The following is a 27,903-nucleotide window of genomic DNA, read 5'->3' as shown; positions in this document are numbered from 1 at the left end:
GAAAGATCCGTACCCAAAGGCTGGAAAGTTGCACAGGTCACACCAATATTCAAGGAAGGTAGTAGGAGTAATCCACTAAATTACAGGCCCATATCGTTAACGTCGATATGCAGCAGGATTTTACAACATATATTGTGTTCTAACATTATAAATTACCTCCAAGAAAACGGTCTATTGACACACAGTCAACATGGGTTTAGGAAACATCGATCCTGCGAAACACAACTAGCTCTTTATTTACATGAAGTGTTGAGTGCTATTGACAAGGGATTTCAGATCGATTTCCGGAAGGCTTTTGACACTGTACCATACAAGCGGCTCGTAGTGAAATTGCGTGCTTATGGAATATCGTCTCAGATATGTGACTGGATTTGTGAGTTCCTGATCGTAGTAATTGACGGAAATTCATCGAGTAAAACAGAAGTGATTTCTCGCGTTCCCCAAGGTAGTGTTACAGGCCATTTGCTGTTCCTTATCTATATAAACGATTTGGGAGACAATCTGAGCAGCCGTCTTCGGTTGTTTGCAGATGACGCTGTCGTTTATCGACTAATAAAGTCATCGGAAGATCAAAACAAATGGCAAAACGATTTAGAACAGATATCTGAATGGTGCGAAAATTGGCAGTTCACTCTAAATAACGAAACGTGAGGTCTTCCACATGAGTGCTGAAAGTAATTCGTTAAACTTCGGTTACACGATAAATCGGTCAAACCTAAAGACTGTAAATTCAAAGAAATACTTAGGAATTATAGCTACGGACAACTTAAATTGGAAGGAACACAGAAAATGTTGTGGGGGAGACTAACCAAATACTGCATTTAATTGGTAGGACACTAGAAAATGTAACCGATCTACTAAGGAGACTGCCTACACTACGCTTGTGCGTCCTCTTTTAGGATACTGCTGCGCGGTGTGGGAGCCTTACCAGATATGACTGACGGAGTACATCGAAAAAGTTCAGAGAAGGGCAGCACGTCTTGTATTATCGCGAAATATGGGAGAGAGTCACAGAAATGATACATGATTTGGGCTGGAAATCGTTAAAAGAAAGGCGTCTTTCGTTACGGCGGAATCTTCTCACGAAATTCCAATCACTAACTTTCTCCTCCGAATGCGAAAATATTTTGTTGACACCGACCTATATAGGGAGAAACGATCCCCACGATATAATAAGGGAAACCAGAGCTCGTACGGAAAGATATAGGTATTCGTTCTTTCCGCGCGTTATATGAAATTTGAATAAGAGAGACTTGTTATCTTTAAGCCAAGTCTGAAACAAATATTAAGTTTCCTGTATCTAAATAGAGCTCTTTCGTCATCGGTAGGAGGATCGTTTTGCGCCTTGATGAAACTAAAAAAACTTTTATTTTGAATGTGCAAGGACTAAGTTGTCCGTCCGCACTCGAAATGTCCATAGAAACGGCTCTGCTGGCGCAGATGAGAAATACAAAGAAAATCATTTCCCGATGACGTTACTGAGGAGTTGTGCAAGAAGAACCGCAGAGCAAGTTGCATTAGAGACAAAACCATGGTGAGTGAGCAACGTGACGTACATCATACAACGTAGTTTCATGTTGCATGTCTTACCAACATCTTCAGCGTACGCTACTGCTTGGATATGAAGGCCACGAACAACCCCTATGCGTGGTTAGTCACTGTGTCAGCTAACATTACAAAGTGTTGTGTGAAACGCGGATGTGTTGAGTATATCGTGCATACACTAAAATTATCACTGTAATGTAGCTTGATAATACGCAGGGGGGGGGGGGGGGGGCAAATCAGCTAATCGCTGAACTGCGAAACAAAGTCAACACTCTTCATCTTGCGTGCAAGATGTATGGGACAGGCGAAATACAACTCAGACTTCAAGATGAATGTAGTAATTCTAGTCGCAAAGAAAGCAGGTGCTGACAGGTGTGAATATGATCGAACTATCAATTTAATAATTCATGGTTACAAAATACTAACACGAATTCTTTACAGAAGAACGAAAAAACTGGTAGAAGTCAACCTCAGGGAAGTTTAGTTTGGATTCCGGAGAAATGTGGACACACGAGAGGCAATACTGACCCTACAACTTAAGATAGATAGAGGGAAGGCAAACCTACGTTTATAGCATTTGTAGATTAAGAGAAAGCTTTTGACTACACTGACTGGAATACTTTCTTTGAAATCCTTAAGGTAGAGTGGTAATATACAGGGAACGAAAGGCAATTTACAACTCTTACAGAAACCAGACAACATTATGAGTGGAGGGAGCTTCAGGGGTTGAGAAAGGAGTGAGATGGGGTTGTAGCCTATATTCATTGTTATTGTCTTTACACTGAGCAAGCAGTAAAGGAAACCAAAGAAAAATTTGGAGTAGGAATTGAAGTTTAGGAAGAAAAACTAAAACTACGAGGTTTTTACACTGTAATTCTGTCACAGGCAGCAACGGACTTGGAAGAGCAGTTGAACCAAATGGATACTGTCTTGAAAGGATGATACATAGTCAACGAAAGCAAAATAAGGATAATGGAATGTAGCCGAATTAATTCGGGTGATGCTGAAGGAATTGGACTATGAAACGAGACACGTACAATACCTAGTGGATGAGTTTTGCTATTTGGGCAGCAAAATAACTGACAGCCGAAGTAGAGAGGATATAAAATGGCAAGAAACGCGTTTCTGCAGGAACGAAATTTGTTGACATCGACAATGGATCTAAGTGTTAGGAAGTCTTTTCGGAAAGTATCTGAATGGGGTTTAGCCATGTACGGAAGCGAAACATGGACGATCAACAGTTCAGACTAGAAGAGAAAAAGAGCTTTTGAAATGTGGTGCTACATAAGAATGCCGAAGGATAGATCATTTAACTAATGAGGAGATACTGAATAGAATTGGGGAGAAGAGAAATTTGCCGTACAACCTGACTAGAAGAACAGATTGGTTGATAGGACACATTCTGAGACTCAAGGGATCGTCAGTTTAGTACTGGAGAAAACTGTGTGTGTGTGTGTGTGTGTGTGTGTGTGTGTGTGTGTGTGTGTGTGTGTGTGTGTTGCAATAGTTATTCGCAGATGAAGATACTTACACAGGGTAGCATGGGTAGGTGCAACAAGCTAGTCCTCAGACTTATAAAAAACAACAACTATTAGTTTCAAAATAAATCAAGAGAGTACTCAGGAAAATGAGTTCCCTGCGGTGCAGCTACTTACTGTAGTCGGGGAAGGAGCACCTGCGGAAGCGCAGGCTGAGGCTGGCGCCCGACGGGCAGTTGTCGAGCTCCGACACAGGCACCGGGCACTCGCCGCCCACGCCGCTGTACGTGAACGTGAAGCGCCCGTTGATCGGGCAGTACTCCGGCCGGATCGGCTCGCCGCCAGAGTCGTGCGACTCTGCAACAACCACAGTGTCCTCAAAAGGCTCCCAGTAGCGAGAAACACTAATTCGTCAATGACCTGAATACATTTAAGTACTGAACACGTTTACAGCTGCAATTTTAATTTCGAATACCGCTCATCTTCAGGCACTAGTCTAAAATACAGGGTGTATCAGAAAGAATTATCCGCTGTGACACATATTTCTGAAACTAATAAACGTATACGACCGATTTTGTTTTTTGATGAACAGGAAACTCAAAAAGTTTTTTCATACCTTTTCACACCCCCTTGAGATGCACAGCATTATGTCAATCCGATACTCAGATTCTTCTCACACGGCGGCGAGCTTGTCTTGAGTTGCAACTTCCACAGCTGCTGTTACGCGATGTCTCACTTTTTTCATTGTTGTTTGTAACGGATGCACGTAAACAGTCTTTTATAAATCCCCACAAGAAATAATTACATACAGTCAGGTCCGGTCACCTTGGAGGCCAGTAATGTATGGCTGAACCTTGGTCCAGTGCGACCTATCCACTGTTCAGTTATACTTTGATTTAAAAATTCCCACACTTCCAGATGCCAACGTGGCGGTGCCCCATCCTGTTGGTAAATGAAGTCGTTCGCATCAGTCTCCAATTGTGGGAAGAAAAAGTTCTCAAGCATATCGAGATATGTGCTTCCTGTAACAGTATTCTTGGCAAAGAAAAATGGACCAACACCTTTTCCCGTGAAACTGCACAAAACACATTAAATTTGAAGAGTCCCTCCCATGCTGTACAACTACTTGTGGCTGTTCCGTACCCCATATTCTCATATTATGACGTTTCACCTTTCCTTTTCAATGGAATGTTGCCTCGTCACTAAACACTAAGCGTGGAAGAAAACTGATTCTCCATTTTGCCAAGAACGAAATTACAGAATCGACACATTGTTGTTCGTCACCTTCACGAGGAGCTTGCAGTAGCTGAATTTTGTGTAGTTACATGTGTAAGCGTCGACGCAGCAAATTCAAGACTGACATCGGGGGCATGTTGAGCTGTCGAGCTGCAATGCGAACGGATTTCTGCGGACTCTTTGTGAAACTATGGCGTTCGACGGCTGTCAGACACTCGGGGACGGCCCGGCGATTTGCCTCTGCACAAACATGTTTCTCTGAATTGTTCATGCCATCATCTAATTGTCTGTGCCGTAGGAGGATCCACACCCTACCTAGTACGAAAGTCACGCTGAACAGTTATTACTGACCCGCACTGCGCTAAACGTAGAACACACAACACTTCCTGTTGTCTCGACACCATCTTTATTAGAACTGAAGTGGGCACACAATGCTGCTACCTAGCGGGAACCGTGTAAAACTCGAGAGATTGCTCTTCCCAATAGTACGTTGTTCATGCACTTATCTCTAACAACATACTAGTTATGACTCTTAAATCGCATGATTATTTTTGATACACCCTATACAACTTTCCATTCATTTTCCTTTTATTTCGGAATTAGGGAACACTGACTGTGCAGACAGCAATAATTATAACAGTAAAGAGAGAACATAAAACTGAGGTAAAAGGAAATGACCCAGTAACCTTAGCTTTGGGGATAATCAACATACAGCAACGATGTAGCCAAAGGTGGGATCCGCAAGGTCTTTACGCCCCCCACCCCCAAAGAAAAAATCATGTAAATGAAATTATACACGACGTAGTTCCTGTGTACTGAATCTGAAAGATATTTTGATTTTCAGTCTTACTACGAAAAAGGGATATGCACTATCGATAGAAAACAAAATCATCGAAAGATTTAAACTGTTGATACATCGATAGCGCTATCGCTCACCTGTACTTCAGGTGTATATTGTTGGTCTTACTTGATCTCAGTTCTGTTAATCAGTACAGTTCTTACTTGCAGCTGAATTTAATGTAAGTGCTGCCATTTGTTCTTTTTTTGCTGTGTTCTATTGTGATAATTTCTAATTATGGAGAAATCTGCAACAAGAACGAAGAGGAAAACCGATTTTCATTCGTCCGTTAGTGCTATCGTAAGCTGTTATGTACGCACAACTGTAATAGCCAAATTACTTGTCTATAGCTGTTATTTCAGTATCTCGCAAGGCAGTGGAGCGGTAAACATAATTAAAAATGACGAAATTAAAATCAGTCCGTAGAAAAACATTTGGATTTGCCTGTGTCGCCTGAAAACCGCATAGAACAAAAATATCGCCCAAATACCGATGGTTGCATTTCTTTAAAAAATTTGCTCGAAATTCCGCCACCAAAAGAAATGTTCTTTCCCGCTCAGTTTTATAGACCAGGTACTAATTGTATGATAGCCTTCCTAAAACAAATTATGTACAATGTAGATCCGGGGCGGACTTGACAACACCCCGACTACTGAACTGATGCTCAGGGCTCTGTCCATTTTTGTATTAGACTTCTTTGTTAATTCATATGGTTAAGTGGAACATCGCAATATCATTTGCGAGCGTTCTATCTAATGGATACACAAAATGTCACGTTAAAAAACGAAAAACAAATTGAAGTTTCCCCATTGCCATAGGTAGTCCCATGAAGCATGCTATGAACAGTATTTGTTTAGCTACACAACGAAACAGCGTAATCGCAAATACTTGCTAATACAACAGAGCATTTGCGCCCGACGTCTCCGTGAAGTTTGGCCGCGTTTAACCGCGCGGTTGGCTACGCATCCGCTCATCCCTACTTCATTTGACCTTTCCACACCGGGCGAATCTCTGAGGCCTTGGTGCAACGTCAGAGTAGGGGTAAGCAGCTGCTACCTCGCCAGTTTACTCCAGGTTTGATTTTGTTGTAGCAGGGACAGGGGTTGCCCCAGTTGAGAGGTTGCCGCAGTAGGCATTTTCGTCGGTGTTAATTTCTTCTCACCAATTACGCGAACAAGTTGAGCGAGCAATGCTGTTATAACGTGCTGTTTATTTTGCGTTCTTCTGATTTCTTGAGGTTTTTACCTCGCTGAAAGTATCTCTACTTGTTATTTTCGTCATATTTTCATAGCTTACTGTTAGCGTTCTTACTGAGCTTCAGTGTCTTATATTTTCATTTCTTTTAATTCGATTTTTCTGGTTCATAAAGACGCCTTTTCTCACAAGACGGGAAACATGCATTCGTGATACATCGTGACGTGATAATAGCACTAGGAAATAGATCTCTTCTATGTTGCTTTTAATGCTAGACTTAACAAAAATTTAAAAATGTGTATTGTTTACGACAGAATTATAATGTAAGACACGGATGCCTAGGAAATAGAAGACACTAACTAGCACGAGGGGTTGGGGAAGGGGTGTCGTGTCTTGCATTGACCAAACAGTTAAAGATATCGAGTTTATTCCTCCTACAAATTCTGAAGAAGTGCTGCTAGCAGGATATTAAATATCGTTCAGCAGTCTTTAAGACTGGGAAACAAAAACTGAACTGAAAGACAAGACCCTTTTCAGGGCTATATGCTACTTTTCCTTCTAAGATGAGGCCTTAAGTAAGCTGAAGTTCTCTACGAAATTTCTGCATAGGAATTGTGGAGTATAGTAGCCTATGAATCCGCAGAACGAAATAATGTTTTTCACAGACCTTGTAAAAGAGAATACTTAGCAGGGAAAGACAGGTTACTGCATTTCGAGCCCGAGGTGACCCAGGTCAACAGCACTATTGGATTTAGTTGAGAAGATATTTAAAATACATTGTCAATCTGCAGGAAGTTTTCAAAATGTGGCTTCCCACTAAACCACATATGCAAACTGACGAAATTAGAGTCACAAATGAACAAGAGCAGTGCTTAATACTCGTCGAAACAAGAAGACACTGCCCACAATGCACTATCTAGAAGGAACCCTAATTTGTTATATAGCTAAAGTATTTCATTGTTTATCAAAATTAAGTGAACAAAGCCTTGCACTGCTGATTTTGGAGAATTACATCTATACGACCCTGGAATCAGATGAATTATGCGATCTGCATATTGTGTGTTTTCCCAAATGTAAATTATTTTTCTTAGCAAAAAAGTAGTTTTCCTTAATAATGCTATAATTTATACTACATTCCAATATATCTTTGTTAAAAATTCTTATCCCATTTTACTATTATAAATATTCGGCGGACTCTCCTGCCACCACTACCCCATGCCATTTTGGAAATTCTGGTATATGTACAATGCGAACTTTTTAGATTATGAGGGGTACCAAAAAACAAGAATTTTTTAGAAGTTATTTTCAAATTATTTACAAAAAACCGTATCCCTTCAAAATACTCTCCATTACACCTAACGTTTTCGTTCCACCCGTGTTTCCACTGTTCGAATCTTTTTTTGTAGCCATCTTCAGAAATGGCTGACAGTTCCTCCCTCGTTTTTTTCTTGACTTCAATGTTTTCAAATCGGTGCTCTCTCATACCCCATTTTCATGCGTGGAAATAAGAAAAAGTCGCACGGGCCAGGCCAGGAGAGCAAGGTGCGTGGGGTAGTGGAAACATGCCTTTCCAGCCAGACACTATAACAGAGATGGCTGTATGTGCAGGTGCATTGTCGTGGTGGAAGAACCAGTCTCCTGTCTGCCACAAATCAGGTCTTTTGTGACCAACACCAATCTATGACAGCTAGTCAATTGGCTGTCGACAGTGCGAGCACAAGCTCCAGAAATTTTCCAACAGTTTCGTCGATTCGGCCAGCTGATGGACGTCCAGAACGAGGTTTGTGATTAATCGACATGTCGCCATTTTTAAATCAAACTAAGCACTCCCACACTGGAGTTTTTCCCATAGCGCCATCTTGGTAAGCTCTTTTCAACAAAAACAGTTTCAGCAGCATTTTTACTGAGTAGAAAACAAAATTTCACAGCTGTACGTTGTTCAATTAAACTTGCCATTAAAAAAATGGTTCAAATGGCTCTGAGCACTATGGGACTTAAAATCTGTGGTCATCAGTCCCCTAGAACTTACAACTACTTAAACCTAACTAACCTAAGGACATCACACACATCCATGCCCGAAGCAGGATTCGAACCTGCGACCGTAGCAGTTGCGCGGTTCCGGACTGAGCGCGTAGAACCGCTAGACCACAGCGGCCGGCAAACTTTCCATCACAAAAACAAACCACTCCTAGCAAAACCAATCACTGCAGATGAACAGAACAAGCCAGGTCGACAACATAGGCGGTACTTAACTGGCAGTGAGTTGCGCTATGCACGCCCAGCGGCAGAAATGCATACTACACAAGCTCCGCCCACGGCAGTTTTTTTAAGGTACTCCCTCGTACATCTTTTCCCACATGAAGAGTAGTGCTGAGAAAGTTGAAATGAACAACAAAGATTTATGTACAATTTTGTTAGTTGCTGTTGACTGGTAATCAAAATTACAGCTACAGTTGCTTAATCTACCGCTATTGGCCCGTATGTTATACGACCACGTGGTCTTTCTCCATCATTTAATGAGGTAAGTTTTTGTGAGGCAGAATGAATTTGGATATAGAACTTTTCGTTGTTGAAACACAAAGGCATCCTAATGAATTTACTTTCAAGTGTGCTTTAACCTGTCCCCTAGTGATACACTGCTAATCAGCTGTATACTTTCCTTTGTCAGATATGGCGCCAATGTGTCGCATAATTCATCAGAAGACGTCATTCTACATTAGTGAACAACTTTTGATGGGTTTCCCCTGAATTTCTTATGTTGCTGTCTTCAGTCCTGAGACTGGTTTGATGCAGCTCTCCATGCTACTCTATTCTGCGCAAGCTTCATCTCCCAGTACTTACTGCATCCTACATCCTTCTGAATCTGCTTACTGTATTCATATCTTGGTCTCCCTCTACGATTTTTATCCTCCACACTGCCCTCCAATGCTAAATTTGTGATCCCTTGATGCCTCAGAACATGTCCTACCAACCGGTCCCTTCTTCTTGTCAAGTTGTGCCACAAACTACTCTTCTCCCCAATCCTTTCAATACCTCCTCGTTAGTTACGTGATCTACCCATCTAATCTTCAGCATTCTTCTGTAGCACCACATTTCGAAAGCTTCTATTCTCTTCTTGTCCAAACTATTTATCGTCCACGTTTCACTTCCATACATGGCTACACTCCATACAAATACTTTCAGAAACGACTTCCTGACATTTAAATCTATACTCGATGTTAAATTTCTCTTCTTCAGAAACGCTTTCCTTGCCATTGCCAGTCTACATTTTGTATCCTCTACTTCGACTATCATCAGTTATTTTGTTCCCCCAATAGCAAAACTCCTTTACTACTTTGTGTCCCATTTCCTAATCTAATTCCTCAGCATCACCTGACTTAATTCGACTATATTCCATTATCCTCGTTTTCCTTTTGTTGATGTTTATCTTATATCCTCCTTTCGGGACACTGTCCATTCCGTTCAACTGCTCTTCCAAGTCCTTTGCTGTCTCTGACAGAATTACAATGTCATTGGCGAACTTCAAAGTTTTTATTTCTTCTCCATGGATTTTAATACCTACTCCAAATTTTTCTTTTGTTTCCTTTACTGCTTGCTCAATATACAGATTGAATAACCTCGGAGAGAGGCTACAACCCTGTCTCACTCCCTTCCCAACCACTGCTTCCCTTTCACGCCCCTCTTATAAACAGTAAAAAAAACGGTATTTTCAATGCGTTGTACACACTTATTGAGTCTATCACTTCCACTGACGTCTGCAGGTTCTTTACAATAACGTACCAAGAAGTAACAGTTACGTTATTTACATTATGAGTCTTTATTCTTCTGTTCATGCCGTCAATGGATAATGGATGTTTGACATTGTTGACGGAGCCACAACCTCACCGCTGCTTACACCGCATCATTACTAACAAGGGAACCTCCCCATCGCACCCCCCTCAGATTTAGTTAGAAGTTGGCACAGTGGATAGGCCTTGAAAAACTGAATATAGATCAATCGAGAAAACAGGAAGAAGTTGTGTGGAACTATGAAAAAATAAGCAAAATATACAAACTGAATAGCCCATGCACAAGATAGGGAACATCAAGGATTGTGTGAACTCAGGAGCGCCGTGGTCCCGTGGGTAGCGTGAGCAGCTGCGGAACGAAAGGTCCTTGGTTCAAGTCTTCCTTAGAGTGAAAAGTTTACTTTCTTTATTTTTGCAAAGTTATGATCTGTTCGTTCGTTCATTGACGTCTCTGTTCACTTTAATAAGTTTAGTGTCTGTGTTTTGCGACCGCACCGCAAAACCGTGCGATTAGTAGACGAAAGGACGTGCCTCTCAAATGGGAACCGAAAACATTTGATCGCAAGGTCATAGGTCAACCGATTCCTCCACAGGAAAACGTCTGATATATTCTATACGACACTGGTGACGGCATGGGCGTCACATAACAGGAATATGTTGTCGACCCACCTAACTTATACACTTGGCGAATGGGTAAAAAGATTCTTCTACCTTGCCCGATTTAGGTTTCCTAGTGGATGTGATAATCACTCCCAAAAAAGGGATGAAAACATAAGAGTTTTTCACATAAACTGCAACAAATGAATGCAACAGTTTCACAGCTGCTCAATTTTCCCTGTGCTCTGTCAAAACATATGTTTAGTTTCGATGTTTGTTTAGGTGTAGCGTCCCCATACTACGGCGCAGTTACCTCGCATCGCACGGACGGACGGACAGATACCGTAATAATTGTATGAAAATAAAAAAAAATTAACTTTTCACTGGAGGGAAGACTTGAACCAAGGACCTCTCGTTCCGCAGCTGCTCACGCTGACCACGGGACCACGGCGCTCCTGAGCTCACATTATCATTGATGTTGCCTATCTAGCTTATGGACTACTCAGTTTGTATATTTTGCTCATTTTTTCATAGTTCCACACAACTACTTCCTGTTTTCTCGATTGATATGTGTTCAGTCTTTCAAGGCCTATCCACTGTGCCAACTTATAACTAAATCTGAGGGGGGGGGGGGGCGGTGCGATGGGGAGGTTCCCTTGTAAATGATGTCCCCGAAGGTGTTCTTTAAGTTTTGGAAACAGATGAGAACTGGATGGGGCCAAGTTGGTGCTATATGGGGGATGATCGATGACGTGAACGAAAGGCGTCGGATAGTGGCAGGTGTTGCAACGCTCACTAGTGGTCTGGCATTGACATGCTGGGGGAGAGGATGCTCATTGTGTGACGAAATCTTTGAATTCGTGATTTGTTTTCTGAGGGTGTCGCAGTATCTTGCAGTGTTTATGGTGGTGCCTTCAGGCATGAATTCCAAATGCAGCACACCGTGAACATCCCAGAACACTGAGCATGACTGCCTGCTGATGGCATGGTCTGTAACATTTCTGGTGTCTGTGATCCTTTGTGGCGAACTCTACTGATATTCTCTTGTTTTCATGATAAAAATAATTAACTCCGCTTTCATCGCCTGTCACAATGTTGATAAGGAACAGATCATCCTCACGCTCAAAACGCAAAAGAAATTGTTGATAGATATCCAATCTCGTCTGTTACATGTAAGGAGTGAGCATTCGAGGCACGCACCGTGTCCACACTTTTCTGAACCGAAGTTCTGCAATGATGGCCTGTACACGCCCTCGTGATATGCCACACTTACCTGAGAGTTTTGTTATCCGACGATTTTCTCTGATGATTTCATGAACCCGCTTCCGACGAGTCTCGTCGGTTACCGTACGTAGTCGTCCACTCCGATACAATTACCACCGTACATAGCTTTCATTCTTCTCTGGATTTCAAATAGACGCACGTTTTCTGCTATTAGAAGCTCGATTACAGCTCACTTTCTCACGCGCCGACATAGTTGCATTACATACTGCTTTGACCACTACAATTCAGAGCCCTCTAGCGACAGAGGGTTGCAACTTGAGTCAGCGAAGTGGGGAAAGTCAGTCTCTTAAATGTGTGAGCCGGCCGGAGTGGTCGAGCGGTTCTAGGCGCTTCAGTCTGGAATCGCGCGACCGCTACGGTCGCAGGTTCGAATCCTGCCTCGGGTATGGATGTGTGTGGTGTCCTTAGGTTAGTTAGGTTTAAGTAGTTCTAAGTTCTAGGGGACTAATGACCACAGCAGTTAAGTCCCATAGTGCTCAGAGCCATTTTTCTTAAATATGTGACATTCCTCAACCGATATCGAAATCAGAATTTAAAAAATTCAGTGGCATTAGTTTTCAGCGCGCGCTAATGTTGTTTATTTTACGAGGGATACGGTTTGGTGAATAGCTCAAAATAGCCTGTAATCTAAATTCTATTCCAGATCATATTTTTCTAACTACATAATCACATTTCAGTAAAACGCCAGTTTCTACATGTTAAGTAGAGTGCTCCATGGCTATTATCAATTGCTAATGTGATGTCAAGAGTTCTAAAATATCTTACAAAAGGAATCGCTGTTTCCTAAAAAAAATCGACCGCTTTAAGTAATTCACGACAGCTAGTCGTTACATCGCATCGTGCAGTAACGGCATGTACGGCTCAGGCACGGTTGTGACCTTAAAACACCACAGAGAGCATTGGCAGCCGCTCGAGTGGAATCGGTGAGCGCTACAAACGCGTTTGGAGGCCAGCGGAAATCCGACGCACAATGGTCCGCAATCAGAAGCATCACCTCGCATCACATCACACGTCCGCCGGCACACGGCTGCACTCTTTCTAGCCTAAACTCTACATTACGTTTGTCGCTTGTTGTCAAATTTTTCCTTCATTGCCAGCTACCAACGTCGGCGCGGAACACGCCACGTCAGCACGCTGCAGCCCTTGGGGGAGGGGGGGGGGGGGGGAAATTAACGACACCTACCTACCTCTTCCACTATGATATTCATTAAATTATTTCAGCAAGAGTTGTTCGACTTGTTTCAACTTGCTAGACAGAAACAGTCTTCAGTCATACACTACCGATGTAAGCTGTGTTGCTATTTGATATGACCACTGGACCAGCCCCCCAACGGATTCATTATAGACGAGGTATGTTCAGGATAATGCACGCACGGGAAAAAACCAACACCAGGGGAAAAGCGAAAGTTTGTAGGTCTGTTTCTACATCTGAAATACGACATCTATTAATATTTCGCACCAGTCCCTTAAGAATGGCACTAATAGGGCGACTATATACATCTACACCATACTTCGCAAGCCACCTAATGGTGTGTGGCGGAGGGTACTTTCGGTACCACAATCTGATCCCTCCAACCCTGTTCCACTCGCGAATAGTGCGTGGGAAGAATGATTGTCGGTAAGCCTCTGTATTGGCTCTAATTTCTCGAATTTCCTCCTCGTTGTCAATAAGGGAGATGTATGTGGGGGGAAGTAATATGTTGTTTGACTCCACCTGAAAAGTGCTGTCCAGAAATTTCAGTAGTAAATCTCTCCGTGATGCATAACGCCTCTCCTGTAACGTCTGGCAGTGGAGTTTTGTTAGCATCTCTGTAATGCTCTCTCGCCAGCTAAACGATCCCGTGACGAAACGCGCACCTCTTCTTTGGATCTTCTGTCTCCTATCAGTCCTACCTGATAGGGATTCCAGATAGATGAACAGAACTCAAGACTCTGGCGAAACAAGCGCCTTATAAGCCACTTCTTTCGTGGATGAGTTAAATTTCCTTACGATTCTTCCGATGAATCTGAGTCCTGTGTCTGCTTTTCCCACTATCTGTTTTATATGGTCATTCCACTTCAGGTCGCTCTGGATAGTTACGCCTACATATTTTACGGCAGACGCTGTCTCCAGCTGTTTGTTATTAATAATGTAGCTGTACAGTAGTGGATTTCTTTCCCTATGTATGCGCAATATGTTACATTTATTTACGTTCAGGGTCAACTGCCAGAGCCTGCACCATTCATCAAACACTCTGCACGTCGTTCTGCAGATTCTTACTATCTTCTGGCGTTGCTACTTTGGTATAAACTACTGCATCAATGGTTTAACTTCTGAGGTCATCCGTCCCCTAGAACTTAGAACTACTTAAACCTAACTAACCTAAGGACATCACACGCATCTATGCCCCAGGCAGGATTCGAACCTGCGACCGTAGCGGTCGCGCGCTTTCTGACTGTAGAGCCTAGAACCGCTCGGCCACTCCGGCCGGCTAAACAACTGCATCATCTGCAAATAGCCTTATAGAGCATCCGACGCTTTCTACTAGATCATTTATATACATGGTGAGTCACTTAACGTTACCGCTGGATATATTTCGTAAACCACATCAAATACTGACGAACCGATTCCACAGACCGAACGTGAGGAGAGGAGCTAGTGTAATTGTTTAATACAAACCATACAAAACTGCGCGGATGTATGTTTTTTAACAAACCTACGTTTTTTTTAAATGGAACCACGTTAGTTTTGTTAGCACATCTGAACATATGAACAAATACGTAATCAGTGCCGTTTGTTGCATTGCAAAATGTTAATTACATCCGGAGATATTGTAACCTAAAGTTGAAGCTTGAAACCTCCGACGTTCAGTTGCGTGTTGTAACAAACACGGGCCACGGTCGGCGAGCAGCATCAGCATGGACATGTTTACAATGACGACCGTGTTTACGAGTGTGGCTGTAGTGCACTGTTGTGGTTTGGTCTAGCTGTCGCAGTGTCCGCATGTAGCGCTTGCTGCTATTGTTATTCTGCATTCGTCTCCGCACGCAGACCAACTGTAGTACACCGTGTTACCAGACGTCTGTGATAGTGTAGTGTTGTAGGAACTGTGACCGTGGTGTATTCGAACTCTGAAAAGGCGGAGATGATACTCATTTATGGCGAGTGTCGACGAAATGCAGCTGAAGCCTGCAGGGTGTATGCAGAACGGTACCCGGACAGAGAGCATCCAACGTGCCGCACATTGCAAAAGATCTACCGCCAACTGTATGCAACAGGTATGGTCGTAGCACGCAAACGGGTCCGTAACAGGCCCGTCACAGGAGAAGCGGGTGCAGTTGGTGTGTTAGCTGCTGTTGCCATGAACCCACACATGAGTACACGGGACATTGCGAGAGCCGGTGGACTGAGTCAAAGTAGTGTCATGCGCATACTGCATCGCACCGCTTTCACCCGTTTCATGTGTCGCTACATCAGCAATTACACGGTGATGACTTTAATCATCGAGTGCAATTCTGTCAATGGGCATGGACAGAGAATGCGTTGCAGTTCTACTCGTTTACCGATGAAGCGGGTTTCACAAACCACGGGGCAGTGAATCTACGGAACATGCATTACTGGTCCGTGGACAATCCTCGCTGGCTCAGACAGGTAGAGCGACAGCGACCGTGGACTGTAAATGTATGGTGCGGAATCATTGGCGACCACCTCATTGGTCCTCACTTCATTGCAGGGCCCCAACAGCTGCAACATACATCGCGTTTCTACAGAATGATCTGCCAACGTTGCTCGAAAATGTCCCACTGGAAACGCGTCGACGTATGTGGTATGAGCATGATGGTGCACCTGCACATTCCGCAATTAACACTAGGCTGACCCTTGACAGGATGTTCGACGGGTGTTTCATAGGACGTGGAGGACGCACAAATTGGCCAGCCCGTTCTCCTGATCTTACACCTCTGGACTTCTTTCTGTGGGGTACGTTAAAGGAGAATGTGTACCGTGATGTGCCTACAGACCCAGAGGATATGAAACAACGTATTGTGGCAGCCTGCGGCGAAATTACACCACATGTACTGCGGCGTGTACGACATTCATTACGCCAGAGATTGCATTGTGTGCAGCAAATGATGGCCACCACATTGAACATCTATTGGCCTGACATGTCGGGACACTCTATTCCACTCCGTAATTGAAAACGGAAACCACGTGTGTACGTGTACCTCACCCCTCATGGTAATGTACATGTGCGTCAGTGAAAAAGACCAATAAAAAGTTGTTAGCATGTGGACGTAATGTGATGTTCCAGTCTCTTCTGTACCTAAGGTCCATCACCGTTCCCTTTGGATCCCTACGTAATTCGGTGCTCTCCGATACACACGATCGAACAGCGGAGGAGTGGTACTCACTCAAGCGTCAACTTTAGGTTACAATATCTCCGGACATAATTAACATTTTACAATGCAACAGACGGCTCTGATTACGTATTTGTTTATATGTTCAGATGTGCTAACAAAACTAACGGAGTTACATTTAAAAAAACGTAGGTTTGTGTTAAAAAACATACTTCCGTACATTTTTTTATGGTTTGTGTTAACCAATTACACTAGCCCCTCTCCTCACCTTCGGTCTGTGGAATCGATTCGTCAGTATTTGATGTGGTTTACGAAATACATCCAGCGGTAATGATAGGTGATTCACCCTGTATATTGCGTTCCTATCGATCTTCCCTGTGGTACTCCTGATATTACATTTACATCTGTTTATTTAGTTCCGTTAAGAGCGACGTGTTGAGTTCTATCTGCAAGAAAGTCATGAATCCAATGGCAAGTCTGCTGCGATACTCCGTAAGCACTTATTTTTTTCATCGAACGGCAGTGCGGGACGGTGTCAAATGTCTCGCTGAAATCAAGCCACACGGCATCAACCTCAGCGCCGCTGTGGATCTCATGGAGGAACAGAGAGAGCAGAGTTTCGCATGATCTCTGCGGAATCCGTCTTTTATAGAGGAGATGTTCATTTTCTAAGAACGTCATAATTCTTGAGCATAAAACATGTTCCATAATTCTACAACAGATTGACGGCAACGATATACGTCTATAATTGTGTGGATCTGTCTTACGGCCTTTCTTAAAAACGGGAATGACCTGTATTTTTTTCCTGTCGTTGGGTAACTTTCGTTGCTCAAGCTATCTACGATAATCTTTATAGAGTCTTATAGGTATCTCATCTGGTCCTGAAGCCTTTCCACTACTAAGCGATAGAAGCTGCTTTTCAATTCCGCGATCGGTTCTCTCAATATCTGCCGTTTCGCCGTTCGCATGACGATTGGAAGGAGGGACAGTGTTACGATTTTCCGCGGTGAAACAACTTCGGAAGACTGAATTCAGTATTTCGGCCTTCTCTCTGTTATCTTTCGTTTCGGTTCCGGTGTGGTCACAGAGAATGAATAGATGATTTTGACCCACTTACTGATTTTACATACGACAAAAGTCTTAGTGTTTTTACTCAGGACAGTTGACACCGTCTTACTTTCGAGATCATTGAACGCTACTCTCATTACTCTCCTTACGCTCAGTTTCGCTTCGTTCAGCTTTTGTTTGTCGGCTAGTTTTTACTTCTCTAGAATCTCAGATGAAGTGATCTTTGTTTACGTAGCGCTTTTCTAACACGGCTATTAAACCATGGTGGATTTTTCCCATTCCTTAAAACCTTACTCGGAACGTGCATATGAGGACGCATATCAGGTTTGCTTTAATACACACTGTAACGGTCATCAGCATTAGTTACCTGTGATTTACTGTCTATCAAGAATACATTTAAGACGACGAAGACGCTATTGTAAGAGCTCACAGAGTTTGAACGAGGTCATGTAATTGGGCTACGCGAAGCTGGATATTCCTTCTGCGTTATTGCAGAAAAATTTGGCAGGTATTTATTCACTGTACATGACTGCAGGCAGCGGTGGTCACAGGAACTAACGGTCGTAAGAAGACTCCGCTCCCGAGGGCCATGTGGCGCTGCCGAAAGGTAAGACTGTCGTGTTCGGCATATGGCTGTGGCGCATTGTATTGAGACTGCGGCAATAAGTCGAGCAGCAGTTGACACCACCGTGATAAGACGAACTGTTACAAATTACTTCAAGGGCAGCTCCGAGCCAGGCAACTTTTAGTGTTCATTCCACTGACTCTAAAGCCTAGTTTACACGACGACATTGGGTTGCACCACTCGTTGCGTGGAATGAGTTGGACGCAAGTGGTTTCATATATGACTGTAGACACGACGACACCAGTATATACTTCAGTTTAGTCGTTTTGTGGGTCCTTGAATCGTGTCTGAAATGAAAGTTTTGGCAGCTGCACGTCGCACGAGTTGTGATGGAGTTAAAGCTTGTTGCGTGGAATCGCTGCATAAGAAAAAAAAATAAGAAACGTGTTTCGTTTCGTGACTGGATGAAGAAAAGACGTCAGCTCGGTTGCTCAGCATCCTTGCTGAAATAATTTATTACGGAAGATCCAATAAGTTCTTTTAATTATCTTAGAATGTCACCAAAACGGTTCACGTTTCTTCTAAATAGAATAGATTATGCGATAAGGAATAAAGGTACTGTAATGCATGAAGCACTGTCGCTAGAGCTGAAATTATGAATCATATTGCGTGCATTACAAGCGAGAACACTAGGCATGCTATAAGATACGGTTTTAGTTGGTGATGACTATATTTCATTAACACCAATAATTATTAACATTAACAGTAATAATTATTAACATTAGCAACAATGATTACTCGAAGCAGGCCGCATTAAGAAGAGAATGGTTTGCAAACTACCCTCCTGAAAATAGATCTGTACAGTGCCAATATTTCAAAATTCTAACATATGTGAATGGGGAGCACTGCAGCGACTTTTTAAATAGATGAATATTGAATAAAAATGCAGCTTCTTGAATTTGTATAGCCTTCGCTCCTGTCAACATTATTGCTTAACAAAGACTTGCCAACTCGAACGATGGGATTTTAGTCTTGTAGACGAGAGCATTGCCACAGCTAGAATTAAACTTGCTTGTATTTTTCTTACTTCAGTTGTATAAGTGCTCCAAACAAATTTTGCCCTGCAGCTCAGATATTGTCAAACAATCTGTGTTACGATCGCACATGACGGTCTCAGCAGCAGCAATATGTTGCTCATTTTTGTAATCAGCATCACTGAAATCCCACAAACACCTATATGCAAAGCATCCAAAAAGCGAACATTATTTCCGTTCCCCACTTCATATTTCAGTTTGTCTACACTCTACGAACACACAACCTCAAAATTCATGCAACTAGTGGCGCCGAAGTTGGAACACGCCGAAAGGGTTTTGTTTCACCAACGAGATGCGCAGTGGCCTGTAGCGCAGTTGCCTGCAACCTACTGAGTGCGTCGTGTAAACTAGGCTTACAAGGGGAGGCCGGCAATTGTGAAATTTCAGATTCGATTCATACTGCGCATAATAAAATCTCATGGCTAGAGGTGTAATGTGGCAAAGCACCAAGATGCACTTCTCAGCCGTTGTCGAGAAAATCGACAGTTAAAAGAAACCGTTGCGGTGAAATACTCTAAGAGTAAAAGTTTTCTGCAGCGTCGTGGTGCAGCGGTAAGCGCTGGGGTTCGTAATCCGAAGGTCGCCGGATCGAATCCTGAACCATTCAACTTTTTTTTTAGTATTTGTTTTTTGTAATTCAAATATATATATATATATATATATAATTCCCGGCCATCAGTTGCAACAATTATGCATATAATAATTTGTTGAAAGTCGTTTGTCGTGGAAAAACTGGCGACTTCGAACATCATTATGTTTTCCCCAAACAAAGTTGTATTTCACAAAGGTTATTAATTGTCTTCGTAATGTTAACCACGTATAGTTAACGGAAGACGTAGAAACGATATTACGAAACGAATACGTATAGCGTTAAGTCAAACGTTCGAATTAGAATAGAGACCCCACGAACACAAACTTGCTTTGGCAGGTATGAAATATAAACTCCGTTACTCGCTCGTTACACTTTAAGGACAGATGTTGAATGGGCCGAAACGAGCCGCCGCATAACAGCGTAGTTGCGTGCTAACTTCGAAAGAAGGTAGATGCGGTCCCTAGCGCAACTTAATAACATCGTCGAAAATCAGTGCGGACGGGAGAGCTTTGGTACACACTGTTAAACAAACGGAAAAATGGAGGCGGTACAATTGGAGAGCGATCCGCCTTCACCAAGATGCATAAGCACGGCGACCGAATCTCGCGCCATGCAATTTATTTTTATTATATATATATATATATATATATATATATATATATATATATATATTACAAAAAAATAATAAAAATAAATTGCATGGCGCGAGATTCGATATATATATATTACAAAAAAATAATAATAAAAATAATAATAATAAAAATAATAATAAAAATAAATTGCATGGCGCGAGATTCGATCCGGCGACCTTCGGATTACGAACTCCAGCGCTTACCGCTGCGCCACGACGCTGTATAAAATAATTAAGCGTAGAGAGTATTTCACCACAAACGTTTCTTTTAACTGTCGATTTTCTCGACAACGGCTGAGAAGTGCATCTTGGTGCTTTGCCACATGACACCTCTGGCCATGAGCTTTTATTATGCGCAGTTTGAATCGAATCTGAATTTCACAATTGGCGGCCTCCCCTTGTTAAACCACCGCCACTGCTGTTTTCGACGTCAGCTGTGTCAAGCGACAGCTCACTGGAGGGCGAATTGGAGGTCTGTTGTGTTTTCTTATGAAAGCTTGCTGTCTCGGTGTCACTGATGACCGTGTTTTAATTAGGAAGAAGCCAGTTGAGGGCCTGCAACCAAGCTTTCGGCATGCTTTACACATTGGACTTACACCTGGAGTTTAGGTCTGCGGCCCGCATCTCGTGGTCGTGCGGTAGCGTTCTCGCTTCCCACGCCAGGGTTCCCGGGTTCGATTCCCGGCGGGGCCAGGGATTTTCCCTGCCTCGTGATGGCTGGGTGTTGTGTGCTGTCCTTAGGTTAGTTAGGTTTAAGTAGTTCTAAGTTCTAGGGGACTTATGACCACAGCAGTTGAGTCCCATAGTGCTCAGAGCCATTTGAACCATTTAGGTCTGCGGTGCGATTTCGTATGACAGCAGTGCTCTTGTGGTTATCCCATGCACCCTGACTGTAAATCTGTACGTCAGTCTGATGATTCGACCTGTTGTGCTGCCGTTCATGAACATAATTCCAGGTGGTGTTTTTCCAACTGGATAACGCTCGCCCTCACACCGCTGTTGTAACCCAATATGCTCCACAGCGAGTCTATCTGTTGTCTTGGCTTGCTCGATCATGAGATCTGTCTCCAGTCGAACACACATGGATCATCATCGGACAATAATTCTAGTGTCATTCACAACCAGCCGTCACTGAGTTGTAACAGACATGGAACTCCATCCTGCAAACTGACATCAGACTACTTTACGACACAATGCATCTACGTTTGCACGCTTGCATTTAACATTCTGACGGTTACACCGGTTAATGCACCAGCAGTTCACATTTGCAAGGGCTTTGCTCGCCCTTACATTATTCACCTGTTACCTTGCAACGTTAATCAGTTATATATTTTACCTAGACAAACGTATTCCCGAAATTTCATTGTTCTGTACTGACTGTTTCTACGTGCTGGGAATGCTTTCCGTCAGTGTAGTTCAACACAGAGTCCAGAGTCAAAAATTGTGATACAACTGGCCTGATCTGCTAGTTTATTTCATAATGCGAGAGACGGCAAAGAGCTGGCTAGAATAGTAGATCGGAAATAATGATTGAAGGGCGCTCAACTGCGCAGTCATCAGCGCCCGTGCAATGTCCCAATTTTTACACAGTCCAATTTTTTTACACAGTCCAATCTAGCCACTGTCACGAATGATGATGAAATGACGAGGACAACACAAACACCCAATCCACAGGCAGAGAAAGTCCCCAACCCGGCCGGGAATCGAAGTCGGGACCCCGTGATCCAGAGGCAGCAACGCTAGCCACTAGGTCACGAGCTGCGGAAGTACATCGGGAAGGATGGTGTATTGAAAAGGGATAATTGAGTATCGACGAAAGTAAAGCAATAGTAATGGGATTTAGTCGTATTAAATAAGACGATGCTGCAGGAATTAAATTATGAAGTGAGACATTGAAAGTAGTTGAGTTTTGTTACGTGGGCAGCAAAATAATTTAACATCCAATACAGCTGTAAGTGTTAGGAATTCTTTTCGGGAGGAATTAGCCTTGAATGTGGCACTGTACGGAAACTAAACGTGGACGATAAGCATTTCAGGCAACAAAAAGACTAAGCTTTTGAAAGGTGATGCTACAGGTGGAAGAAGAGGAGGAGGAGGAGGAGGAGATTAGTGTTTAACGAACCGTCAACAATGAGGTCATTATAGGCGGAGCACAGGCTCGGATTAGGGAAGGATGGAGAAGGAAGGCGGCCACGCCGTTTCGAAGGAACCATCTCAGTATTTACCCGGAGGTATTTAGGGAATCACGGAAGACTTAAATCGGGATGGCCGGTCCTGGGTTTGAACCATCGTCCTCCCGAATGCGAGTCCAGTGTGCTAACCCCTGCGCAACCCCGCTCGGTTCGCGGGGAAAAAGAAGTGTGCGACAGTGTGATGTGAAGTAAAGCTGTGAGGGCGGGTCGTTGGTTAGTGCCTGGATAGCTCAGCCGATCATTGTTTGCAAAAGGCAAGGTTGCAGGTTGTAATCCCGGTCGGACAGACGGTTTTATTCTGCAGGAAGCGCAGGATACTCACTATATAGCAGGATCTCCTTGGAGGGCTCCTGCATGTGGAGGGTAGCCTCGTTGGGGCACTTGGCCTCGGCCACGTGCTCGCTGGTGTAGCACTTGTCCAGGCCCTCCGTGTGAACCTGCAGCACGTTCCGAGAGCGCAGCCGCACGTGGAAGCAGCGGATGCAGCTCGCAGCGCCCGACCTGCCAACAACACCTCTCCTCAGCAACATTACATACAAGCTTTGTGATATTTCTGGCTTAGTCAGCCGTCATATTAGGCTCCAAGAAGCTGTTCCCAGAGCAGTGGAGATGCAAGAATTATGTAGATGACGAAATGTAGTGTGAGGTACCGGTGACAGATTCTGTACCATTCCCGTTAGAGAGACCGCCTGCATAATGCTACTGCTCTGTGATTGGCTGCTATGTTCGGAGCAAGGGCGCCAAAACGTTGAAGTATAGTTATTATTATTAGTTAAACTACTCATTGGAATGACTTCACTTTTTAATATAAATACCTCTGAACAGCTGACTAACATTTTAGAATTATTAAAAACAATTTAAATAAAAAACGAAAGTGACGAAATTGCAGACGAAGCACTTCGGACGCGTTCCGGTCACGCGTTTTCTGATGTGGCGCGCGCGAAGTGTTTCGGACTGTTCGTCACTCTGGATTAGGCAGTCGAGATGTACAGTCATGTTGTCTGTGGCAGGATGTGTTTGCCAGTATTCAGTATTAAAAGATTCACTCCGGTAGTCATGAGGCACAGACACGTGCCACAAATAGTGTAAAGACACATTTTCGTAAAAATTGTGTTTGATCATGTACTTTGCTGTATCAGAAGGTGTTGTGTTAAGATGATTTAGTCTTCTCGTGTGGCTATATTAAAACACGCGAGTGGCATCCCAAAGAAGTGATACACTATTTCAGAACAGAATCTCGCTAAAAGTCAGTTTCAGCCTCAGGATACAGAACCTACGACCTGCGTGCTGTTTTCTGCGCTGGGGACATCAGCTTCAAGATAGCAGGTTAGTGAACTATAACAGAACCTTCGTATTCTACACAGTGCAGTGGAAACAACTAGGCGCCTAACGTGTACTGCATGTACAGAACAAATGTGCTCAGTGACACGTCATCTGCAGTAATGCAGATGTGGTAAAGAAGGATGATCGTTATTATCAGCAACAATCAATTCATTCTTCCTTTCTTGCCGTAGTTCCCGCGACGTCATCCTCGTACCGAACATTCCTACTAGAATTGTGGCACTACTAGTGCAGATATGGACACGATCTGTGGCAGCATGAAGTAATAATGACGTACGCCCATCACAAGACGTCTGAAGTCAACTCCGCCAGAATAGGTCACGACCGGCGGCCGTGTCATCGTCAGCCTACAGGCCCCGCGGGATGCGGATATGGAGGGGCATGTGGTCGTTGTTAATAAATACCCATATCCAAGACCTTGAGTTACATGAATTACTGTAATAACAACAAATAGCCACTTCTCCCTATTGTGCACAGCTCCAGGATGAATCCACCCACTCAAATAATGTAGCTACAAAAGCAGGAGGGGGAGGGGTGCTCGAATCTTATTGGTCCAGGAGGGTGGGGAGGAGAAGGAGAAAACACACAGACGCATGCGCAGAGTACTCACAGTGCGCTAAATATTGCGTAACGGAGGAAGTCGTCTTTAGTCTTCTACAGCTTACCGGAGTATGATTGGCAGGTGCCCATTTGAAGTATTATGGGGTGTATAGCTGACGGCATCCGGCAGCTAGCCCGAAATTTCTTCGAACACGGTAAGGTTGGTTGGTTGGTTTTGGGGTTTGATGGGGGCTAAACAGCGAGGTCATCAGTCCTCTGTTACAAACAGACATACTTGTAAAAGGCCTATAGAGTAAAAGCGTAACTTCTGCACCGAGAGGGAGGGAACACCAAGGGGTACAAAGCTAAAATGAACACCGCAATAACACAAAATAGAGGACACTTAAAAAGAGCAGAGCAAATAGTTGACTAGAGTAAAACAGACTACAAACGAAGAACCTCCAACTGAAAAGCGTTGATAGAGGTACCAACACAATTTGTTACCATAAGAGACACTATTTTGGTATCCACGTCACAATTAAAAGTCGCTGGAGTGGGTGTAGCCTGAGAAATCATGCGAGAGCGCCCACACTAGAGCGAGTGATAAAACCCAGCTGCACGGATAAAACGTAAAACTGAGTCAGCTATAGAGGCATCGTCACCTAGAATTAAAGGAAGTGCAGCTGGTAAATTAAAGGACTGCCGCAAGGGGGCTAAAAGGGGGCAGTCCACCAGAAGATGGACCACTGTCAGCCCTGCATCACAGCACAACTTGGGCGGGTTCTCACGGCGAAGGAGATAGCTGGGGGTCAACGAACACGGTAAGGAGGTCAACATCTATACTCTGCTAGCCACCTGACGGTGTGTGGCTGAAGGTACTTCTAGGACCACTATCCGATCTTCCCTTACCTGTTTCATTCGAGCATGGCGTTTGGGAAGAAAGGTTATTGGTAAACCTCCGTATCAGACCTAATGTGTGATTTTCTCGTTATTTCGCACGATGTATCTAGAAGGTGGTTATGTTGTCGGACTCTTCCTGAAACTACTACTCCAGGAATTTGAATAGCAAACCTCTCCGTGATGCAAAATGCCTCTGTTGTTCCGCCTGCCACCGTAGTTCGCTGGCCGGCCGGAATGGCCGTGCGGTTCTAGGCGCTACAGTCTGGAACCGAGCGACCGCTCCGGTCGCAGGTTCGAATCCTGCCTCGGGCATGGATGTGTGTGATGTCCTTAGGTTGGTTAGGTTTAATTAGTTTTAAGTTCTAGGCGACTGATGACCTCAGAAGTTAAGTCGCATAGTGCTCAGAGCCATTTGAACCATTTTTTTGTAGTTCGTTGAGCGTTCTTGTAATGCTTTCGTTCGTATTAAACGATCCCGTGACAAATCACGCCGATCTCTCTCTCTCCCTTTTATAGATGCCAAACTGATTAACAATACTGAAGAATGGGCTGAACAAATATTTTTTTCGCTGTTACGTTGGTGCCTAAGTTCGTAGCGTTTTGCTTTTCATATGTTGGTATTCCGGTTGCTATGAGTTTCTTTATCGATTGTAATTTTTTATTTGCAGTTCACTGGTGCTATCTGAGTTTACATACTGTCATTTTGTCATCTGTAGATAGATACCGGAGCTGTGGACAAAAAAGGAGTGCCAAGTGGAGAAATCTGAACACTTCCAACGTATTCTTCAGTTAAAGTTCACTAGAGGGATGACAGCAGCAGGAACAGCCAGAAACATTTTTGTCGTGTATGGGGGCACTGCCATTGGCAAGATCACGGGAAGAAAATGGTTCTCTCTTTTTGAGAAGGAACGTTTTGACATTAGTGACTTGCCACGTTCAGGAAGACCTTCGGGATTTGATGCAGATCGTTTAAACGCATTAATCCTCAATGAACGACGCCAGTGTAATCGACAACTGGCAAATTTGATGAACTGTGGTCATCCCACCATCATGCGACATTTGCGTGCAATGGAGAAGGTTCAAAAACCGGGTGTATGGTACCGCATGCTCTAAGCCGAAATCTCCAGAATCAGCGGACGGTCGTAAGTGCGCGAGTTAATTGACTCGTGAACAACCTCGACCATTCCTATCTTGTATCGTTACTGGTGACGAGAGATGGTGTCTTTATGCCAACGTAAGGAAAAGAAAGGACTGGTTGAGCTCAAATGAAGTAACTCCCCGCGAAAGACCTGCGCGCAACCACAAAAGAATGTTATGCATCTGGTGGAACAGCGAAGGTGTGGTGTACTACGAATTGCTTCCCAGAGGTGTGAAGAAGGACAAGGAAGACTGCGTGAAGTGATGCTACTTCACGATAACGCTCGCCCGCCCGCATTCTGCTGGACTGACAAAAATTATACAGGTGTTGGTTGGTAAGTCGTTCAACGCCCACCTAATTCACCTGATCTTGCACCACCAAATCATCTTTTCCGCTCTTTATTGAACACCCTTCAACGAACTTCCTTTCCGGATGAAAATGCGCTCGGAACCTGGCTCACAGTCCCGCAATCTGAAATTTGTCCCAGACTGTTGTACATAGTGAAGGAGAAATATATTATTGATGACTAAAGTATCTTATGTGTATCTGTTGTTTATTAAACTTACGGAAAAACGCTACGAACATATGCACCAATCTAAAACTTCTTTCGTGGATGAGTTACATTTCCTTAAGAAACCTCCAACGTATCTCAGCCTGATATCTGCTTTTCCTGCTACTTGTTGCTCATGGTCACTTGACTTTAGTTCGCTCTGGTTAGTAACTCTTCCATCCTTCAAGTTAGTTACCGTTTCCATCGTTTTGTCATTAATAGTCCGATTGCACACTACTAGATCATTTCGTTTATTTATGCACAGTGTGTCACGTTTATCTCCGTTCACAGTCAGCTGCCAATCCCTGCAGCATTCATCAATCGCCTCCCGGTTTTCCGGCAGTTCGCTAGTCTTCTAGCGTTGTTACCTTCTTATAGACAAACCTACCACCTGCAAACAGCACCATAGGACTTCCGACTATATCCAGGGGCTCATTTATATATAGTGCAAACAGTAAGGGTCCTACCACACTTCCTTGGTATACTCCTGAAATTATCTTTACGTCTGTCGAAGATTTTTCGTTACGTGTTGAGTTCCGTCTGCAAGGAAGTCCTGGATGCAGTAAAAAATCTGAGCAGATACTTGGTAAGACTCTTTTTCTTCGTTAAACGACAGTGCGGATCAACCTGAAGTCAACCAACACAGTATCAGTATCTGCGCCCATTCATGCGGTGGTCTCCATCTCATGGACGAGCAGAGTGACCCGAGTTCCGCACGATCTCTGTTGGCGGAATATTACACACAAATTTTTTTCGTTCTTCGTGAAGTTCATAATACGGAAACACAAAACATGTTTCTTCGTTCTACAACAGACCGACGTCAGCGACGTAAGCCTATAATAATGCCCTTCAGTGCGACTGTCTTTCTTGAAAATGGGAATGACCTGCGCCGTTTTTCCAGTCACTAGGCACCCTTCAGCGACCGACAATGAACTACTGCTGGAAGGGCGTCAACACGCGGATTTCGCGGGTCTGCACTCACTTTCACACAGGCTGC

At 43.6% G+C, this 27,903-nt stretch overlaps 1 protein-coding gene across 1 annotated transcript in view; it reads right to left on the bottom strand.

The window, feature by feature from the left end:
- LOC126183504 (uncharacterized) overlaps nucleotides 1-27,903 on the bottom strand; it is a 307,076-nt gene that overhangs the window by 56,452 nt on the left and 222,721 nt on the right. Inside the window, exons 3-4 of the mRNA XM_049925549.1 lie at nucleotides 22,760-22,938; nucleotides 3,201-3,380 (exon numbers count right to left, since the gene is read on the bottom strand). Coding sequence (XP_049781506.1) covers nucleotides 3,201-3,380; nucleotides 22,760-22,938 — 359 coding nt within the window. The remainder of the gene's footprint in view (nucleotides 1-3,200; nucleotides 3,381-22,759; nucleotides 22,939-27,903) is intronic.

This window comes from Schistocerca cancellata, chromosome 4 (genome assembly GCF_023864275.1).
Source record: "Schistocerca cancellata isolate TAMUIC-IGC-003103 chromosome 4, iqSchCanc2.1, whole genome shotgun sequence".
Classification (NCBI taxonomy): domain Eukaryota; kingdom Metazoa; phylum Arthropoda; class Insecta; order Orthoptera; family Acrididae; genus Schistocerca; species Schistocerca cancellata.
This window is presented reverse-complemented; position numbering and strand designations above follow the sequence as displayed.